Here is an 18655-nt window from a genome sequence, read left to right on the forward strand (position 1 = left end):
TCAAGAAATCTGAGCCTTCCGTCACATGGCATTTCAAAGGTCACTTCAAGTGGGTTAAGCCCCTCACGAAAAACGCTACACACGCTACTACATTGAGTAGCAAAATCTGCAGTTCTGTCATTGATAAACACTAAAAAGTCATCGACGTACCTAAATACGTGCACAACATTGTATTCATTTAGGCGTCCTGATAGCCTCCTGTCCATTTCAGCCAAAAACAAATTACTTAAAACTGGTGCTAAGCACGAGCCAATGCATACTCCTTGTTTTTGCAGATACAGGGTACCATTGTTTTCAATAAACGTTGACGACAAGTAAAACCTAAGTAATTCTAAGAAATTGTCAACGGACGTACCTGCTTGTGAGCTAAATCTAACGGCACCGTACTCATCGATGCATTCGCCAACACTTGTTAATACTGCTGATTGTGGCAGAGAATAGTACAGATCTTTTATGTCAGCCGAAAACGCTTTTAACCCTATGTTTTTTCGTTCCCTGACGAAACTTATCACCTGTTCCGAATTTTTTGTCAGGAAGGGGTCATTTATGTCAAGCAAGTTTAATGTTCTTTGCAGATACACAGCTACAGCTTTTTGCCACGTGTCCTTCTCCGACACTATCACTCTGAACGGTACTCCTTCCTTATGCGTTTTAGCACTAAAGAACACATCCAGACTGTCATTTTTACTTTTTCTGATACCGCTAAGCACACCTTCTAGATTCATCCTCTTACAAAGTTCTATTGCTTTTCCCCTCACTTTTTCAATCGAAATACTTTTCTTTTCGCTGAACACTGCCGTAATAGCACTTTTAGCCTTTTCTTTAAATTCATCATGCGAGAAAACCGCAAACCCTCCTTCTTTATCGACTGGAAGTAGTACTTCCAGTCGATAAAGAAGGAGGGTTTGCGGTTTTCTCGCATGATGAATTTAAAGAAAAGGCTAAAAGTGCTATTACGGCAGTGTTCAGCGAAAAGAAAAGTATTTCGATTGAAAAAGTGAGGGGAAAAGCAATAGAACTTTGTAAGAGGATGAATCTAGAAGGTGTGCTTAGCGGTATCAGAAAAAGTAAAAATGACAGTCTGGATGTGTTCTTTAGTGCTAAAACGCATAAGGAAGGAGTACCGTTCAGAGTGATAGTGTCGGAGAAGGACACGTGGCAAAAAGCTGTAGCTGTGTATCTGCAAAGAACATTAAACTTGCTTGACATAAATGACCCCTTCCTGACAAAAAATTCGGAACAGGTGATAAGTTTCGTCAGGGAACGAAAAAACATAGGGTTAAAAGCGTTTTCGGCTGACATAAAAGATCTGTACTATTCTCTGCCACAATCAGCAGTATTAACAAGTGTTGGCGAATGCATCGATGAGTACGGTGCCGTTAGATTTAGCTCACAAGCAGGTACGTCCGTTGACAATTTCTTAGAATTACTTAGGTTTTACTTGTCGTCAACGTTTATTGAAAACAATGGTACCCTGTATCTGCAAAAACAAGGAGTATGCATTGGCTCGTGCTTAGCACCAGTTTTAAGTAATTTGTTTTTGGCTGAAATGGACAGGAGGCTATCAGGACGCCTAAATGAATACAATGTTGTGCACGTATTTAGGTACGTCGATGACTTTTTAGTGTTTATCAATGACAGAACTGCAGATTTTGCTACTCAATGTAGTAGCGTGTGTAGCGTTTTTCGTGAGGGGCTTAACCCACTTGAAGTGACCTTTGAAATGCCATGTGACGGAAGGCTCAGATTTCTTGACATTAACTTTCAATTCTCAGATGAAAAGACATGCTGGTGTTACGAGCCCAGAGCAAGTAAGCCTTTACTACAGTTTCACTCAGCGCATACTAAACTGGTAAAACGAGGCATTGCGAAGATGTGCTTGAGTGAGGCACTAAAGAAGTCCTGCCGGTGCCTCATGAATGAAAGCTTCAGACAACAGGTCTCGAGGCTAAGCAATGCCGGGTACCCCAAGAGCCTCGTCGTGTCCGTTGCTGAAGGATTGCACAGAAAAGTGCTGGAGAAAAGATGTGAAGGGATGGATAGGGTGAGCTCAAGAAAGGAAAGTTTTGCCGTAATTCCATACATGCATAAGGTTTCTCACAGGATAAAAAAGATTGCGGAAAAATGTGGCACTAACGTAGTTTTCTCGGCACCCAATAAGTTGGTGAGTCTTTGCAGAAGCACAAGACCAGACAAGGGAAAATCAAATGTATGCCAAAAGAAACATAGAAACCTATTTGTGGAGTGCATCATGTGTGTTGTATACCTCATTCCACTTACTTGTGGAAAGTGTTATATCGGTCAGACCAGTAGATGCATAAACGATCGCTTGCGCGAGCACAATAACAAAGTAAATAGTGTTGTTCCTGATGGTTTTCTTTCCCTTCATTGCCAGAGATGTAATTGCACACCGAAATTCAAGGAAACGGTTATAATCAATAGAAGTAGGCACGAGATGACGCGGTTGGTATTGGAGGCCGGCAGAATTGCAGAGCTAGGTGACACGTGTGTGAGCAGCCCATCAGTGGTGTTGACAGATAAGGAACTTGATTACATGTATTCGCGATAGGGTTTGTGGTAACATGGGATAAAAGGAAGAAAGAAAAAGTAGAAAAAGATTGAAAAATATAAAATTGTAAAGTATTGGAACACGCGCGTTGGTTATATTTGATGGTTTTTAGAGCTACGCACGTGCGACGTTGGCGTGGTGGATCGCATACACCACGGAGATCTGCGTGTAATAAACTGTTGTTGAAAGTTAGCGCTGTGTTGTGTCTATGTGCCTTCTCTTGTCCGTGTTCGTTGTCTGCGCTACCATCCATCATCATACTTAATGAGATGCGATGAGACGTGCTCCGTCTATTTGGATGAGCGAAGGGCTCTTTCCGACGTCTTCATTTATTTGGCGGTAGAACGCGGTGGTTACTGTTGACTGAACAACTCAAACGTCAATATATGCCTCCCTTTTTCTTAATTACTCGGATTGCTAAGCAACAGCGCCACTACGTCATTTTGACGACACGTATTTCAAAGTATACTTATGCACACTTTTTGCTTTTTCGCGCAAAATTTTCTATTGCTGTTATTTTTATCGGCAGCACCACGCCAGCCAACGATAGCCAGCAGTTGATGTAGCTTTTGTTCATAACGACACTGCGGGCTTTTGTGGGAGCCTGCATCTTGTTGAGGCTTTTCACGTCATGAAAATGGGATACCATTGGCACAGCCCAGAAGGGGGAATTTGTCCGGCTCCCCAAATTTTTAAATTTTGCATGTATGTATGTAAACGCGCGCATGAACACATTGACTGATTGATTTGTAGGGTTTAACGTCCCAAAACCGCCGTATGATTATGAAAGACGCCATAGTGGAGGGCTTTGAAAATTTCGACCATCTGGGGTTCTTTAACGTGCACCCAAATCTGAGCACCCGGGCCTACAATATTTCCGCCTCCATCGAAAATGCAGCCGCCGCAGCCGGGATTCGATCCCGGGACCTGCAGGTCAGCAGCCGAGTACCCACTAGACCACCGCGGTGGGGCAATAAAAGGGGTTTGAACCCCCTCCCCCTCTCCTAAGAATATTTCTAACTACGCCACTGTTGGGTACGTTTACTGAAAACCTATAGCCCTGTAGTAAGCTTAAGCAGCTTTCTTCTTGCCCAATTAACGTGTGCAGCTAAGTTCTACCCTTGGGGTGATCCCTTGTATCTGTTGCTGCAGATGTTGACCCCCCCCCCCCCCACCGAGAGTTTCAACGCTTAACCCGCTTTTGCACTGCCTCCGTGATCAGCCTACTTTTGACCAAGTGACAGTGCCACGTGATGGCGTCATAGTTATGTCATGATGCCGTAACAATTTTCGGTGATCTGCGACGCCATTGTGACCTCATATGGCGACCTCATGACGTCATGCTGACCTATTGCATCACCAGTGTGGACACCGACTGTTAAATTCCTCGTTTAATGAGGCATCTAAGGTTTTTGCCTTAATAGGTTTAATTTAATGCAATATGCTCAAATTCAAACCTTTCTTCACGCGTGTGCGTCTGTATAAGCGCCGCATCGTTCTCCAGTGAGTTACAAACGCTAGTACGCATCATCATCCAAACCATCATCATCATCATCCAAACCTTTAAGATAGGGTAGACCGTCAGATCAAGTAGCGCGTTTGTCGAGACAAACAGTGCCGTAAGAGCGGCAAAGGGACTCTCCCACTTGGAGAGAGTGAAAAGTATCCAGCCAAAAATTTCGGCTGAGGAAGCTAAAGGGGGAAAAAAATAGAAACGGGGAAGAATACGAAAGTAAGGAAGAAAAGCTGATACACACGGCCCTTGAAAGCATTTCATTCCAGGAAGAATTCCTCAGTTTTAATTGCCTCGTCTCTCGTGATTAATGGTCGGTGCGAGAAGGCCACGACACTGCGCCGCAAAACCCCTGAAAGCATTTTCCGAACACCGTCAGTTCTCCCTCCCAGCCTCCCTCTTCGTTTTCGCAGGTATCCGCCCTCTCGAGCTTGAAGACGTGCGCATAAAGGATTCAGCGATGGAGCACGTGGTGTATGCTTCCTTTATTAGTGGAGTTTCTCATTAAATCCACGAACGGAAACACTGGCACTAGTGTCTATGGGAGCTGCAATGCACGGTGCTCCAGCCAGAATGGGAATGATAGGTAATACACGGATTTGTCTTATCGCCGTTTTTCGGTTCCCTTCGGCTCCACGTGGCCTGAAGCCTCTCTTCGGCAACACGAAGTTCAGACAAACGTTGAGCAGGTATACGCTTCACCACTTTGACATTTACAGGCTCACCGATTCAAATCATCTCACTAAGTTCGCAACGGTCTATTTTTTTTTATTCTAATCGAAACCAAGACTACAATACAATGAGCCGAAGGTGCATTCGAAGCCCGCAAGCACGAATACTATGGGCTAATCCATGTACTATGCCCATTATTCTCATGGTGCCTGCACGATCACACCGCCGGAGGTCCCTCTAGTAAAGATTGCATTCGAAGCCCGCAAGCACAAAGGCTAGGCTAATCCGTGTTTCCCATGGTGGCTACACGATCACAGCGCCAGAGGTCCCTCTAGTAAAGCTTGGAAAGAAACTGTTCGACCAACAAATGACAGATTTGCCCACGGCAACGGTCACGGTGCTCGTCCGCTGACCCGAAGGTAGCGGGTTCGAACCCGACACCGGTGGTTGCATTTCGATGGAAGCTAAATGCTCGAGCTCCCTGTGGTATCAGATGGCAGTGCACGTTAAAGAACTCCAGATGGTCTATATGTTCGTAGCGTCCGTTTCGGAACTTAAAAACCCAGATGATATTATGAGGGAAAGAGACGCTTCTCTTACGAGCACTTGTTTTCGGCTTTTCGAGTATGCAGAAGTGTTTTTAAAAATTGCACTGTTTTTGAATCAGCGATATGTTTTACTACTACTACTACTACTACTACTACTACTACTACTACTACTACTACTACTACTACTACTACTAAAGTTTACTTGATACAATGAATTAACTGTCAGGGTAGTTAACGAAAAACAATAAAATGGGTTCATTGAAAGGGCAGACGCTTTTCTTATGAGGAGCAGGGTTCGTTGCAACACCAGGAGACAGCAGGTCTCAAACACGAACTTCGTTCTACGTGGCCTCGGAGATCTGCTCCGGCAGTGCGACTACACACTAAGCTACACCAGAGAACACGAGCGCCGTGGTGCGAGTGTCGATACCACATACCGATGTCTCTCATGAACCACTGTGGTTGTAAACTATATATAAGACATTTGCGAAAAAAATAGTTTTCTTTTTCTGTTTTTTTTGTATTCGGCTGAAGTTTCATATGTTTGATCAATCTCATGAAGGTGTTCCATGGAGTGCCCTTTCCTGAAGACAGTTTGTTGGTTAGGTTGATTTAGGTCAATTGTGGCTCTTATCTGAGGTTTCCTTCCTGAACGTATTATACAATCCTGGAAACACGGTGTACGGGTCTTCCAGTGCAGGGTAGCACACCTGATCCTGGTATCTGGTTAACCTCCGTGCCTTCCTGTTGTCTCTACCTCTCTCCCTTTCCGTGTATCAGAGAAACAGTAGCATTTTTTCCAACTCCCTGGTACAAATGAATTTAATGCTCACATTTAAGTGCCAGCTCCGAGCGATGTCATGACGGAGAATATCACTTTCTGCTGTGCACCAGATTTTATTCACAACCAAGTCTATGACACAGCTATGCTCACCGTGCGCATATTCACGTGATACGCTGTGAAGCCGATGCGCACTAGAACTGATATATTTACACGTTCCCTTAATTCAATTCTGGTCCAACCGCCATGGTGGCATGGCACGTAAGGCGCGGCACTGCTAAGCTCGGTGCGCATTTATTTATTATTTATTTGATTTATGTACACAGATACACAAATACACAAGGACACAGAGGAAAGAGGGAAAGAGCAAGCTGGCAACTGCCCTCCAGGTGGCGCCACCTGGAGGGGCACGACGCTTGCTCACTTTTTCGGGAGGAGGGAAGAAACAGAGGAAACAAAGATTAGGGGAAAGAAAGAGGAAAGAAGATGAGGAAGGGAAAAAATTGACAAAGGCCCGTAGTCATAAACCAACCTTATCCTTATCTCGTGTTTTACTTATCCGTATTGTGCCTTTATTACATTTGGTAAACAGAGTTTGTCGGTGCTCGGAAATATTTTTTGTGCGTATCTTTTATCCTGTTACCACTTTAGTGCTCATGATGGCGTATTCCACCCCCGCGAGAACACAGGGGAAAAAATGAGACAGTGTAGAAAAGAGCGCTCATTTCCAACTTTGTTTATTTTGTCCTGCAGGGCCATTTCTCTGTGCCCGTCCTGTCCTTTTTCCTACTTGTCCTGTCCCATTTTTTCCCCAAGTTCTCGCGCTCTGAAATTTGCCATCATGAACCCAGACCAACTTGTTCAAGCTTCTACGCTTGTATACTACACCTATAGAGTGTATATACGATGAGGTTATGGTTGGCTTGCGAATACGAGCCTTAGATTTAGGGCCGCTTTACAGAACCCCAGGCGGTTGAATTTACCGCGGAGTCCCCGCACTACGACGTGCACCTCACAATCGCATCGAGCTTATGATATATACGCACGCGAAAAACCAGAAATCGTTATCATCACTATTCGGGCCCTGACACCATATCCGTTTGGTACGAATGCGCCCGCCCTGCAGTATACACATGGCTGTGAATGTGTAACGGCCGCAAAGCCATACTCACCCGTCTCTCCATGTTTTCGAGTGCAGTGCTCCAGTCGGGGGACGCCACTACTGCCGCGAGCGCCACCAGAGGCGCCACAGTGACTAGCACTAAAGATGAAGATCGCAGGCTAGCTGGCCACGGGGTACCACCCATCACGAAGACGGCCACCACAGAACGGGCCTAATTGATGGCGCGCCGAATGACTTTGCTGGTGTCTGCGGGGTGCACCTCGGAACCCGGGCACCGGTGCGTTTTATATTGGGCGATAAAGCGCGCGCTCTCGTCACAGCTGCCCCCGCACCCCGTCTACGACAAGGCGGGGATGGAGGGGTGCGTGCGTCTCTCTAATCCGTATGATTGGTCGTCCCGTGGGAGATTGGCAATCTGTGCGCGCAAGGCTTAATTAACCGCAAAGCCGGCTTTGCCCTGAGCCATAGGAGCGTCCCGCGGACGGATTCGCGAGCAGCATTGTCATGTCCATGCTGCTACCTGTATACCTACCGCCGGGATCCCCATAAATAGCGCCGCGCCATCCATCTACCGTCGCTGATTGGCTTGGCTCTCCGAGATGCCATAGCCCTGGACGCCTTCTCACGTACCCAATCTTTAGTAAAAAAAAAAAAAAACTTTTTCTGTTAATTGTACATGCGGTACGTAATTTGAAGTCAGTCGTCTTGCTGATTTATGTGAGCGCTGCATGTAAACCGGAGCATGTACCGTGACGGGAGGTATCAAGGTCCAGTTTTTTGTTAGTAGCTGGTAAAATCTAGTTTCGCGATCGAAAGGTCATGTTTAATCATACGTGCGCAGACTCTTGTGTAATCAAGAACCGAACGAAAGTCGCGAAGAAAAAAAAATCTTGACGGGCTGCAGGCTGACATAAATGGAAACGTGCTTAATCAAGAATATTCTCATTAATGTTATACTCTGTTTCAAAATGATCTCGCGCTAGAGGGCAAGCTGATGGCGTGTGCAACTAAGCGCAACTAACAGGAATTCGCCTGAGGCGCTTGTAATTATGTGTCAACTTTGCGCGAAACTACACACCGACACGCACATCAGAACTTCGTGTGTCTTCTAGTGTCTGTATGTCGTTTCGCCCTATACATCAAAGCTGTTCAAATAACTCAACACCCCAAATTACAACCGTCGTTTGGTTAAATGGCACCTATTCTTTGTCACAATGAGACGCCGCTTCACGGTCGGTTTTATTATTTCCGTCTTTGCGGTGAGTATGGCCAGAGCATTGAAGGACTCTGGTATGGCGAACGGCAGAAGCAAGCCTGAACTCTAGCACTAAGATTAAAAACCCCGCTGAACCATCTGCTTCCTTGACTACTTCTAGACAATAGTCGAAGTTGAATAGAAGCAATTACCATTCGATAGACTGCATGAACCGATTTACTGAGGTGTCCCTTATCATGAGAAGAGTAATGCTACACGAAGACAGAGAGGCACAGAGATAAGCACCGAGCTTGCTTACGTGCCATTGAAAGGAGCGCATCAAGCCGAACCTGAGGACACTGTGTAATACGTCGTCGAGGAGTGCGGCTAAAATGAATGGCCTTTGTGTGGCACTGCCAGACCGGCAAGGCTCACTAAACCGTCGCTACTGCACTGTGTGTGCCCCCTCTTCGGTAATCCAGACAATCCCCGAGCACTCTCTCTCTCTCTCGCCTGCCAGGTTTTTGTCTGTCATCTTCCGAAGACGCTGTGCCTGGAATCTTAACCAGACCCTCATGCACCAGTGAAGAGACATCTCACGCACGGCTCATGAACGCGCACATAAGCGGTGCGGCGGCATTCGTTCCTCCCCCATCCAATTCACGGCCAGGTGAGAGAGGCCAAGAAGAAAAGAGAAAAGCGCGGGATAATCGTCGCACGGACGGCCACTGGCGACGCGCATTCCTCCCGGTCTTGCTTCGGTAAGCACCCGCGCGCGCGGTCGCCGCTTCCGAGCTCCGGCCGCAACAGCGCCGTCCGAAGACGAAGGAGCGGCTGCCGGAGCAGGAGCCGCGGCATCAGGGCTGCGCATTCCAGCGGCCAGGAGAGAGAAAAAGCCCCCTGCCTCCTCTCGCAGTTCGTGTTTTTGTTCTTATTTTCTCTCAGAGAGGGGTCCCGCGACCGCCGCTGCTCTGGCTGCTCCTCTCAAGAGGGGGACATGACGTCACGGGCCCCCCTTTCCCGGACGCTGGAATGCTGTCTCGCAGGAGCAGGTTTCCCGCGGAGGGGGGCCGAAGAGAGGCAGCAGCCCGCTGGCGCAGAGGCCAGAGAAAGCCGCGCGCCCGATGCCGCCACCATGAGACCAGGAGCTCAACCAATGGCTGGGACATCGGCACCCGAGCGCCCGTGCTGTGGGCCCCAGCCGGGCCGGGACCCAGTGCTGCCCTGATGGTGTCTTCAGAGTGGCGGCAGATGCCGCGCCACCAGTGGCTGATGGCGCTGTTGTTACCCCTGCTGCTGCAGCTACTCGCAGCGGTGGCGCCGGCGGCCTGCCTGACCGTCAACACGGAGCCGTCCGAGCCCCTGCCGGCCATGCGCTCGCGGCAGGCCGACACGCGGGTGCTGCTCGAACTGGAGGAAGGACAGCCCGCGGGCACGCTCGTCGGATATATACCTGTGCGTGCTAACTTTACGTATCGCTTCAACGAGCAGCCGGCCGAGTTCACCCTTGACCCAGAGTCGGGCGCCATCCGCACGGCGGTGGAGATCGACCGTGAGCAGCTGGCCAGCGACCGCTTCGACCTCGTTGTACTGAGCAGCCAGCCGACGTACCCGATCGAGGTGCGCCTGCGGGTTCTCGACGTGAACGACAATGCGCCCGAGTTCCCGGAGTCGAGCTTGAACGTGGCCTTCTCCGAGAGTGCCAATGTGGGCACCCGCGTCATTCTCGACACGGCCAGTGACGGCGACGCCGGTGCCAACGGTCTCAGCACCGACTACCGAATCGTGGGTGGCAACGAGGACGCCAAATTTCGTTTAGTGGTCACCACAAACCCTAGCGGAGAAACTCCTTTCTTGCACCTGGAAACCACGGGTCGACTGGACCGCGAGGCGCGCGATTCGTACACCATCAATGTGTCGGCCCGAGACGGGGGCACGCCTCCGCGTCTAGGGCACCTTCAGGTGAACGTGACTGTGCTCGATGTGAACGACAACCCACCCATGTTCGATCACAGCGACTACTTTGTGAGCATCAACGAAAGCCTACCCGCAGGTGCTAGTGTGCTTCAAGTGCGTGCCACGGACGCTGACGCCGGGGTCAACGCGCAGCTCTCGTATTTTCTCGATCCCGCAGTGCAGGCGGATTTCGCCATCGATGCCGACACCGGTGTGTTGCGGACAGCGTCGACGGGCCCGCCTCGCTGCAAGCGCAGCCGACCCGACGCGCCGCGTAGCTGTGTGTTCACAGTATTCGCTCACGACCACGGGTCGCCCCGCCAGGATGGACGAGCGTACGTGACCGTCAGTCTAGTAGATGCCAACGACCACGAACCTGTGATCCGCTTCCGCGTGTTTACGGCGCCGGACAGTTACGCCACTGTGGACGAAAACGCGCAGAACGGCTCCGTGGTGGCCGCGGTGAGCGTGATCGATCACGACGAAGGCCCCAATGGCGACACTGTTGTCGAAATCCGAGCCGGTAACGAGCTGGGCCATTTTCGACTGGAGCCCACGCCCAGCTTCGACATAGTGCGCGTTAATGGAATTCTGGATCGCGAGAAAGTGAGCAGGTACAACTTGACGGTGGTCGCAACGGACCGAGGTTCTCCGCCCCGGTCGTCCACGGCTTTTCTTCTGATTCTCGTCAACGACGTCAACGACCACGAACCGGTGTTCGAGCAGTCGGAGTACTCCTCGCAACTTAGTGAACAAGCGCCAGTAGGGAGCTTCGTGGCAGCGGTGACTGCTACAGATCGGGACACGGGGATAAACGCGCGGTTGTCCTACGCCATATCATCGGGCAATGAAAAGCTATGGTTTCGCATAGACCCCGCGACGGGGCTCGTCACCACAACCCGGCCCATAGACCGCGAGCAGCAGGATCTTATCGAACTCAAAATTTCAGCGAAGGACGGTGGTCCTAACCCACGCTGGGCGCACGCTATTCTACGCGTCCAGCTGCTGGACGAGAACGACCAAGCGCCGGCATTCGCACTGACTTCGTTCAAGGCTTCGATACCAGAGAACGCGGAGCCGGGGTCGCTCGTAACCGTATTGTCTGCGGCCGACGGTGACCTCGGTTCCAACGGCAGCGTCACGTACAGCCTGGCTCCCGAAGTCGATCTCATGTACCCGGGCATGTTTCACTTGGACGAAGTACACGGCAGGCTGGTCGCCAAGCAGAGCCTAGACCGCGAGCGACAGGGCGCGTACAGCGTGGTAGTGGTAGCTCGCGATCAGGGAAACCCCGCGCAGTCTTCGACGGCCACTGTCGAGCTCTCCGTCCTCGACGTGGACGACCACCGACCACAGTTCTACCCGACGCAGTACTTCGTGGAGCTCTCGGACGGGGCACCCCCGGGAAGCTTTGTGAGCACTGTCACCGCGACTGACCAGGACGAAGGAAACAACGCTCGAGTTGCTTACTCTATCCTGACCGGAGCTCAAGGGAAATTTTGCATCGACGCCACGTCGGGAACGCTAGAAACCACGCAGGAGCTACGACTGGAACACCAGGCCCGCTACGAAATCCAGGTGGGTTCTCTTAACGAATTATTCATGATCGATTAGCCATTTACTTTTCGCTGTTCCTGGTAGCATTAACGGTATTCCTAGATTGCTGCGGTTATTGGCTTGCTCATATTCTACCCGTTACTGACGTTCTGCGCTTGTTAACTGTATAGATTTCCCATGTGCTCAGATTTGGGTGCACGTTAATGTGGTCGAAATTTCCGGAGCCCTCTACTACGGCGTCTCATAATCATACGGTGGTTTTGGGACGTTAAACCCCACATATCAATCAATAAATCAATCAATCAAGCTATAACGATTTGAAACGAAAAGGAGCTTAGCTCATCATCATCAGCCTGACTACGCCCACTGCAAGGCAAAGGCCTCTCCCATGATCCGCCAATCAACCCAGTCTGGTGCTTGCCGTTGCCACGCTATACCTGCGAACTTTTTAATCGCACCAGCCCAGTAATGTTCTGTCTCCCCTTCGTGCGTTTGCCTTCTATGGGAATCCAGTCAGTTACCCTTAAAGACCAGCGGTTATCCCGCCTACGTGCTACGTGCCCAGCGCACGTCCATTTCTTCTTCTTGATTTCAACTATGATACCGTTAACCACTGTTTGTTCACTGACCCACTCTGCTCTCTTCTTGTCTTCTAAGGTTACACCGATCATTTTCTTTTCCGTCGCTCACTGCGTTGTCCTCAATTTAAGCTAAATCCTCTATGTAAGCTTCCGGGATTCCGCTCCGTACGAAAGTACTGGTAAGATGCAGCTCTTATATATACCTTCCTCTTGAAGGTTAGTGACAAATTCCCATTCATGATTTCATAATGCTTGCCGAACGGGATCCACACCATCCTTATTCTTCTAGTTATTTCACTCTCATGGTTCGGCTACGCGGTTACTACCTGTACTAAGTATACATATTCCTTTACAACTTTCAGCGTCTTTCGACCTATCGCAAAGCGCTGTTTTCTGCCGAGACTATTGCACATCACTTTTGTTTTGTGCATATTAATTTTCAGCTTGGCTAATTGCGTACATCATTTATGAACAAAACAAGTAATAATGTCGACTTGCACTATACAAATTTTTTTCGGATAGCGTAAATAAAAAAAATACGCTGTGCAGCCCACAGTTTTCACGATGCACTTGAGGTCACAGAAAGCTCTGGTATTGGACAAATTATGAATACGCTATACGCGCTTGCGAGTGGGCTCTGTGATCTTCAAACAACAATGAGTTCGGCGATTTGGGCTTGATAGTATATGGTAGCATGTGGTAGCGCAGACAAACGACATAGACAAGAGAAGGCACATTCAAGACGCTGTGTTGTGTTGCACTGTGTTGTCTTGAATGTTCCTTTTCTTGTCCATGTCCCTTGTTTGCGCTACCATATATCATTCAAACAACAAGAACTATAGCTCACCAGTGGCAGTATATCGAACCCGTCTGGCAACAAACACATCGCACTAAGTAATTGCGGTCTTTTTGTTCCAGATACAAATTTCAGGTTTGATCGCCCGCTGAGGAGGGCATGACAACAAGCATGAACACCACCAGTTTTTGCGCAGTTTTTTTTACATTATTATCTCTGTTATCACTCGATAACACACTTCACAGGTTAAACAATGATCCGCGGTGTATACAGGGTGGTAAGGTTGCTGCTGCAACTGTACAGATTGCGTTGAGTTTAAATTATAAGAGTAACGCCCGTATTCTAGAACGTTCCTTAACTCAACGCTTCCCCTTCACTTGATAAAAGCCGATGGGAGCGCCTTCTATAGGCACGGCAAGTCACTGCATATCTGCAATATCTGCTGTAATTCTCGAGTAGCACAGCGTCATTTTCAACCGAGCAGTGGCGCAGTGCTGAACTCTGTGAGGTGAAGGGTGAAATTCGAGTCGAGAAGCGTTTGTGAATACGGGGGTAAGAAAGAAATGACTGCTGCTACGTTAACAAGTCTCGCCCATCTGTTGAAGTGAGCGACAGATTTTAAGCAGACACATGCGCCAGATAGTACTCGTTGCTCTGCACCTGCACGTTATATGATGCACGTTATCGTAATCGTTGTTGCCGAGGAGCCCGTTCATCAAGTCGTAGATTTGAGTAATCGTATAATAACAGGTTCGCAGCTTGATAAACAAATTATCAAACGTCACTTTCTAGCGTTATTCACTATTAGAAAAAAAACTAAACAGAAATGTTCGCTTGCGCCGACCAAAGCTCAACATGCTCTTTGATATGGTCTCTTTCGAGCTCGTCGAGCAATCTGTCGCATCTCCACATGCTCCAAGATTCAATCATCAACGCAGTAACTGCACCTTCGCAACGGAAGTCAGAGAAACATAACGACAAGAACAAAAGTCAGTGCTGTCCGTGTAATTGTTTTCTCGGCCGCTGAGCGCCTATATCGCGTGTTATGAAATGCCGCGGCCGTGATGGCAGCGGTAGTCATGACAGATGGTATCCCGCCCGCTCGTGTTGCTGGATTTGTGAGTCAACCGGTTCGCAATAGGGAGAATGCCACGAGTCCCAATTAGAGTGAGCAGTTCCCTTTCGTCACGCAGTGCGCGCTGGTTGCAGTGAAAATACGCGCGTGATTAATGGACGCGCGTAAGACGGCACAACTGCAGCTGGCCGTCAGTGGAAATTGGCGTGCCTCACGTTACGCGCATTGTGTGTGCCGCGTCAAGCCTTCATTTTGTGCTACTGGAAAAGGAGGAGGAGGGGGGGGGGGGACCCAACCGCGGATGAAGCCATTTAGCGGACAAGCAGTGCCATCAAAGATTAACGACAATTGCTGCGCGATTATCGCAATTAATCTAATTTTGCGCGCAATTTAGAGGTGATACGCGCAACTTCTCGAGACCTCGAGTTGTATTCGTAAACGTTGTTTATATACCGTAACAAAACCTACATGACTAGTGTGAATCGCTTAACGGGTCACTGAAGAGCGAGAAAAGAAAAAAGTTGAGCTACGTTCGTAAATTATGACTGAGCTAATACGGTAAAACTCACAATTCACACATTTTGTTTTTATTAAGATCACAAATGAAAGCCAAAATAGTGCTTATTGAGCCGCTTGCGTCGGCTTATACGACCTAGAAGTAGCGCTCTGTTACTTCGATTTCCGTCCATGACACCTACACTTCCGTAGGCGCTATATATGCAGGAACACCCATGTACCACTTACACTTAGGCCACGTTAAACTAGGTAATGAAAACTTTCCAGAATAGTCGATTGAGCATGCAGAACTCTGGAATTTCATTTATTTATATACTTTAGTATTTTCATTAGGTGTTAGCCCTTCATACCTTAATGGGCTATGTTGGAATGTCGTCCGCTCTTTTGTGGTGTCTACTAGATTTTTTTGTACGTCATTCTAGTGCTGGAATGCTTCATCGGATTCCATTAACACGAGGCAGCGATGAAACGATAGAGTACGTTCTCTGTCACTGCCCTCGTTACAGCGTGCAAAGACGGCAGCTAGCTGCTGCGTTAGCGCGCTAGACGACAGACTCTTGTCACAACAGTCAGTGCTTGAAAGGCGACATGATCTGTCTTCGCACTTTCTAGAAAATCAGTAAATGCCTTATGAACTCTTTGCGTGGTAGTGGCCTATTGAATAGGCTGCAGCACCCCAGCTCACTTTTTTTCTTTTCTTTTTCGCGCGTCTATTTCGCTCTTCACTTTCTTTCTCATCTTTATTCCTTTCTCCCTTCCCCTAGTGCAGGGTAGCAAACCGGATGCTCCAATTTTTGGTTAGTCTCCCTGCCTTTCCCTAATTTTATTCTCTCTCTCGGCTCTAATTCTAGCCTTCTCTTGACCGAGCTGAGCACAGCGCCGCTGCTCAACTGAAAATGGCACTGCGGTTCTCACGAAATGCTACGGGTTATCGCCCATTAGCACTTAACATCTTTTTTTTAAACCGAAAGGTGGGTCTGCCATCGACATTCTCGTGTCAAGATGGATCACCAAGTGGATGAGACGTTCTAGAATACGGGAGTTATAATTCCCATTGCTAAGACTTGAGTCAACCTGCACCAACACGTTCCCGAAATGCAAATCGTAAATGTGTTGACCGCGGGGACCGACGCCACCACGTCAACCTTCCGCAACCGCGGTCAACTTGACACTCGAAACACTCCGGGCAACGGCATCTGGCGGGCACTGAGCTTCGAGGTTTGGAAAAGCGCCGTAACGTGACGCAGTATACTCTACTCTCACTGTGTGCGTCCGACTTGCCCCGCCACGGTGGTTTAGTGGCTAAGGTACTCGGCTGCTGACCCGCACGTCACGGGTTCGAATCCCGGCTGTGGCGGCTGCATTTCCGATGGAGGCGGAAATGTTGTAGGCCCGTGTACTCAGATTTGGGTGCACGTTAAAGAACCCCAGGTGTTCGAAATTTCCGGAGCCCTCCACTACGGCGTCTCTCATAATCAAATGGTGGTTTTGGGACGTGAAACCCCACATATCAATCAATGTGTGCGTCCGACATTCCACCACGCCATCTCGTGCCTCCGTATCGGAATTCCGAAGCAGAACAGCTCTCATACTTCGAGCGCAAAAAAAAACAAAAAAAAACTGACTACGCGCCAGCGCATGAAATGTTTGGCGAAAAACGAAACCTGGCTCCTGCGGCGCGCGACCGTGGTCCTATTTTCACGGTGTCCGTAACAAAAGCGGCCGAAAGAGAAAGGGCTCCCGTCGCGATATCGCTTTTTATCGCCGGCCAAGAAGGCGAAGAAGTAAGAACAACGAAAAAAGAAAGAACGCAACATCTATACGCGTCGCGATCGTACGAAGGCCGTTTCTTTTTTCTTTTTTTTCTACCGCGGAAAGCCGCGAAAAAAACAAAAACAAAATTGGAGAGGCGTCAACGTCACGGTCACGTATTTTCTCGAGAGAAAACCGCGAAATACAAAGCACACGTCGGAGCTTCGCCGCTGGTTGTGTGCTGCTCCAAACAATGCGTCGTGAGGCTGCTCGTGCCAGCGCCACCCTATATATACATACACACATATATATAAATATAACAGGTTGTTTCAAGAGGAAGGGGAGGCCCGATGTACGGGGAACACTGCAAACGGGTTACGGCGCTGTCGCGCGTAAATCAAACCTGCCTAATCGCGCCGCGCTGCCGAGGCACTTCTTCGCGCAAGAGGCGCCTCCCCTGCCGTCAATGAAGGGGAGGAATGCCGAGGTTGAGAAGCCGTAATGCTATAATGCCCCTTTATTTCCCTCCAACAGATGGCGCTAGAATATTGTGCCTCCGCGCGATACGCGGCGGATGTTATTTAAGGAACATTAGCCGAATCTATTTCGCCGTGGATGGCGCACGCGCGCGCACGCAAAGTGCGCACTATTACGCGCGAAATATGGCCTCGTTAGAAAAAGATACTCCCTCGTTCATTTGTTTACTTTCTTGCCTCGCGGCAACGACGGTTAGAGGTTGTGGTTTCGGCTTTATACGCGCGCGCGTTCGTCCAACGTGCCAGAAAAGTGTCCTCATCTTGTCCTCACGGCAGCCATAAATTATGTACTAAACGCTGGAAAGCTTTAGAAAAAAAAAAAAACGCGTTGTTTAGTGCAAGGGCTCCATATACTAAAGTCGTCAGTTCAGCTAGAGCTTTTATGGCTTGTGGCCGCTGCTGAAGTTTGTTGCTTGACTTTGTATTAAAAATGGCTCGCCACGACTGGCCATTAATAGAATTCGTACACGTGCTGAAGCACACGAAGCGTTACATGAACAACCTTAAAACTCCGGCACAGTTTTGGTGCACTAAGTCGCAACGCTTCACTGCAATGACAGAGACTGTACGTCCGGTGAGGTTGTTGTATATGTTCATCGTATTGAATTATATTTCATCCACTGCGTCGCCATCCAAGCTGTACTCGGTCCTAAAGAATTCATTTAGAAGTAAGGTATTACAGGCGTTGACATCACTGACCGAGAGCACGGCATTTGTGCCACGGAGGAAGATTTGGAATTATCGACTGTCCGAATGGACGTCATTGTGTGCGTTAGAGATAACAGCAAGTGTGGGCAGAAATAGTTCGATCCTATTAAACAGGAATGTGTGGTAGGGTTCTGTAAGGGTTGGAAGGTTAACAAGATATTAAGCGTGTTTCAATGTTAGTCCTTACGCAGCTTGCGTGGTGTTTGCCAGTCGTGCTGGCCAGTGTTGCAGCAGCTTCATGTTTCTAGCAAAAAATAAAAAAATAAAAAAAACAGTGGTTCTTGACAGTCGCAAAAGCGAGGCGAACGAGCAAAGCTACGAAGGCAGTTTCAGTTAAACAGAACGAAAGCTTCTCGTTGTATGTCTTCATTGCAAAAAACAGCTCGAACAAACGGAACAAGAAAGACAGCCTGCACTTATAAAGCTGGTTACCAACATGTTCTTTCCCAGCCAGCGGCAAGTCCAGTCTTTCTTACTTTGCCCCGTTCGCTTGCACTGGTTCTAGCTCCGAAGCCATCGCAGAAAGCTCAAATTGAAACGCCTCTAATGTATGTTGTCTGAAGGATCGCATTTGGGGCGCATGCGATCACTGAAATTTTCCTGATACTTTGACGCAGCCGAAAGCGCGTGATATATTTCTGAAAGAGGCAAGGCGCCACTGGCTAAGAAATAATCGTGCATTGAAAATACAGCCCTCTTTGCTAACAGCTTCTTTCTCTTCGTTTCATGTGGTCCTCGTTCGCCATGATCGAAATCAGGCACTCGCCGCATTCTTTT

At 48.7% G+C, this 18655-nt stretch overlaps 2 protein-coding genes across 3 annotated transcripts in view; one reads left to right on the forward strand and one right to left on the reverse strand.

Annotated features, from left to right (window-relative positions):
* LOC142780301 (uncharacterized) overlaps window positions 1-18655 on the reverse strand; it is a 78011-nt gene that overhangs the window by 27167 nt on the left and 32189 nt on the right. The window contains exon 1 of one of the 2 annotated variants that reach the window (XM_075882149.1): window positions 7256-7445. The exons of the other annotated variant lie outside the window; for it this stretch is intronic. Coding sequence (XP_075738264.1) covers window positions 7256-7390 — 135 coding nt within the window. The 5' untranslated portion in view covers window positions 7391-7445. Of the gene's footprint in view, window positions 1-7255; window positions 7446-18655 lie in introns of those variants that run through there. 2 annotated transcript variants of the gene reach the window in all.
* ft (cadherin-related tumor suppressor fat) overlaps window positions 9516-18655 on the forward strand; it is a 131917-nt gene continuing 122777 nt past the window's right edge. The window contains exon 1 of the mRNA XM_037415245.2: window positions 9516-11935. Within this exon, the coding sequence (XP_037271142.2) occupies window positions 9629-11935 (2307 nt within the window). The 5' untranslated portion in view covers window positions 9516-9628. The remainder of the gene's footprint in view (window positions 11936-18655) is intronic.

Source organism: Rhipicephalus microplus, chromosome 2 (assembly GCF_043290135.1).
Source record: "Rhipicephalus microplus isolate Deutch F79 chromosome 2, USDA_Rmic, whole genome shotgun sequence".
NCBI lineage: Eukaryota > Metazoa > Arthropoda > Arachnida > Ixodida > Ixodidae > Rhipicephalus > Rhipicephalus microplus.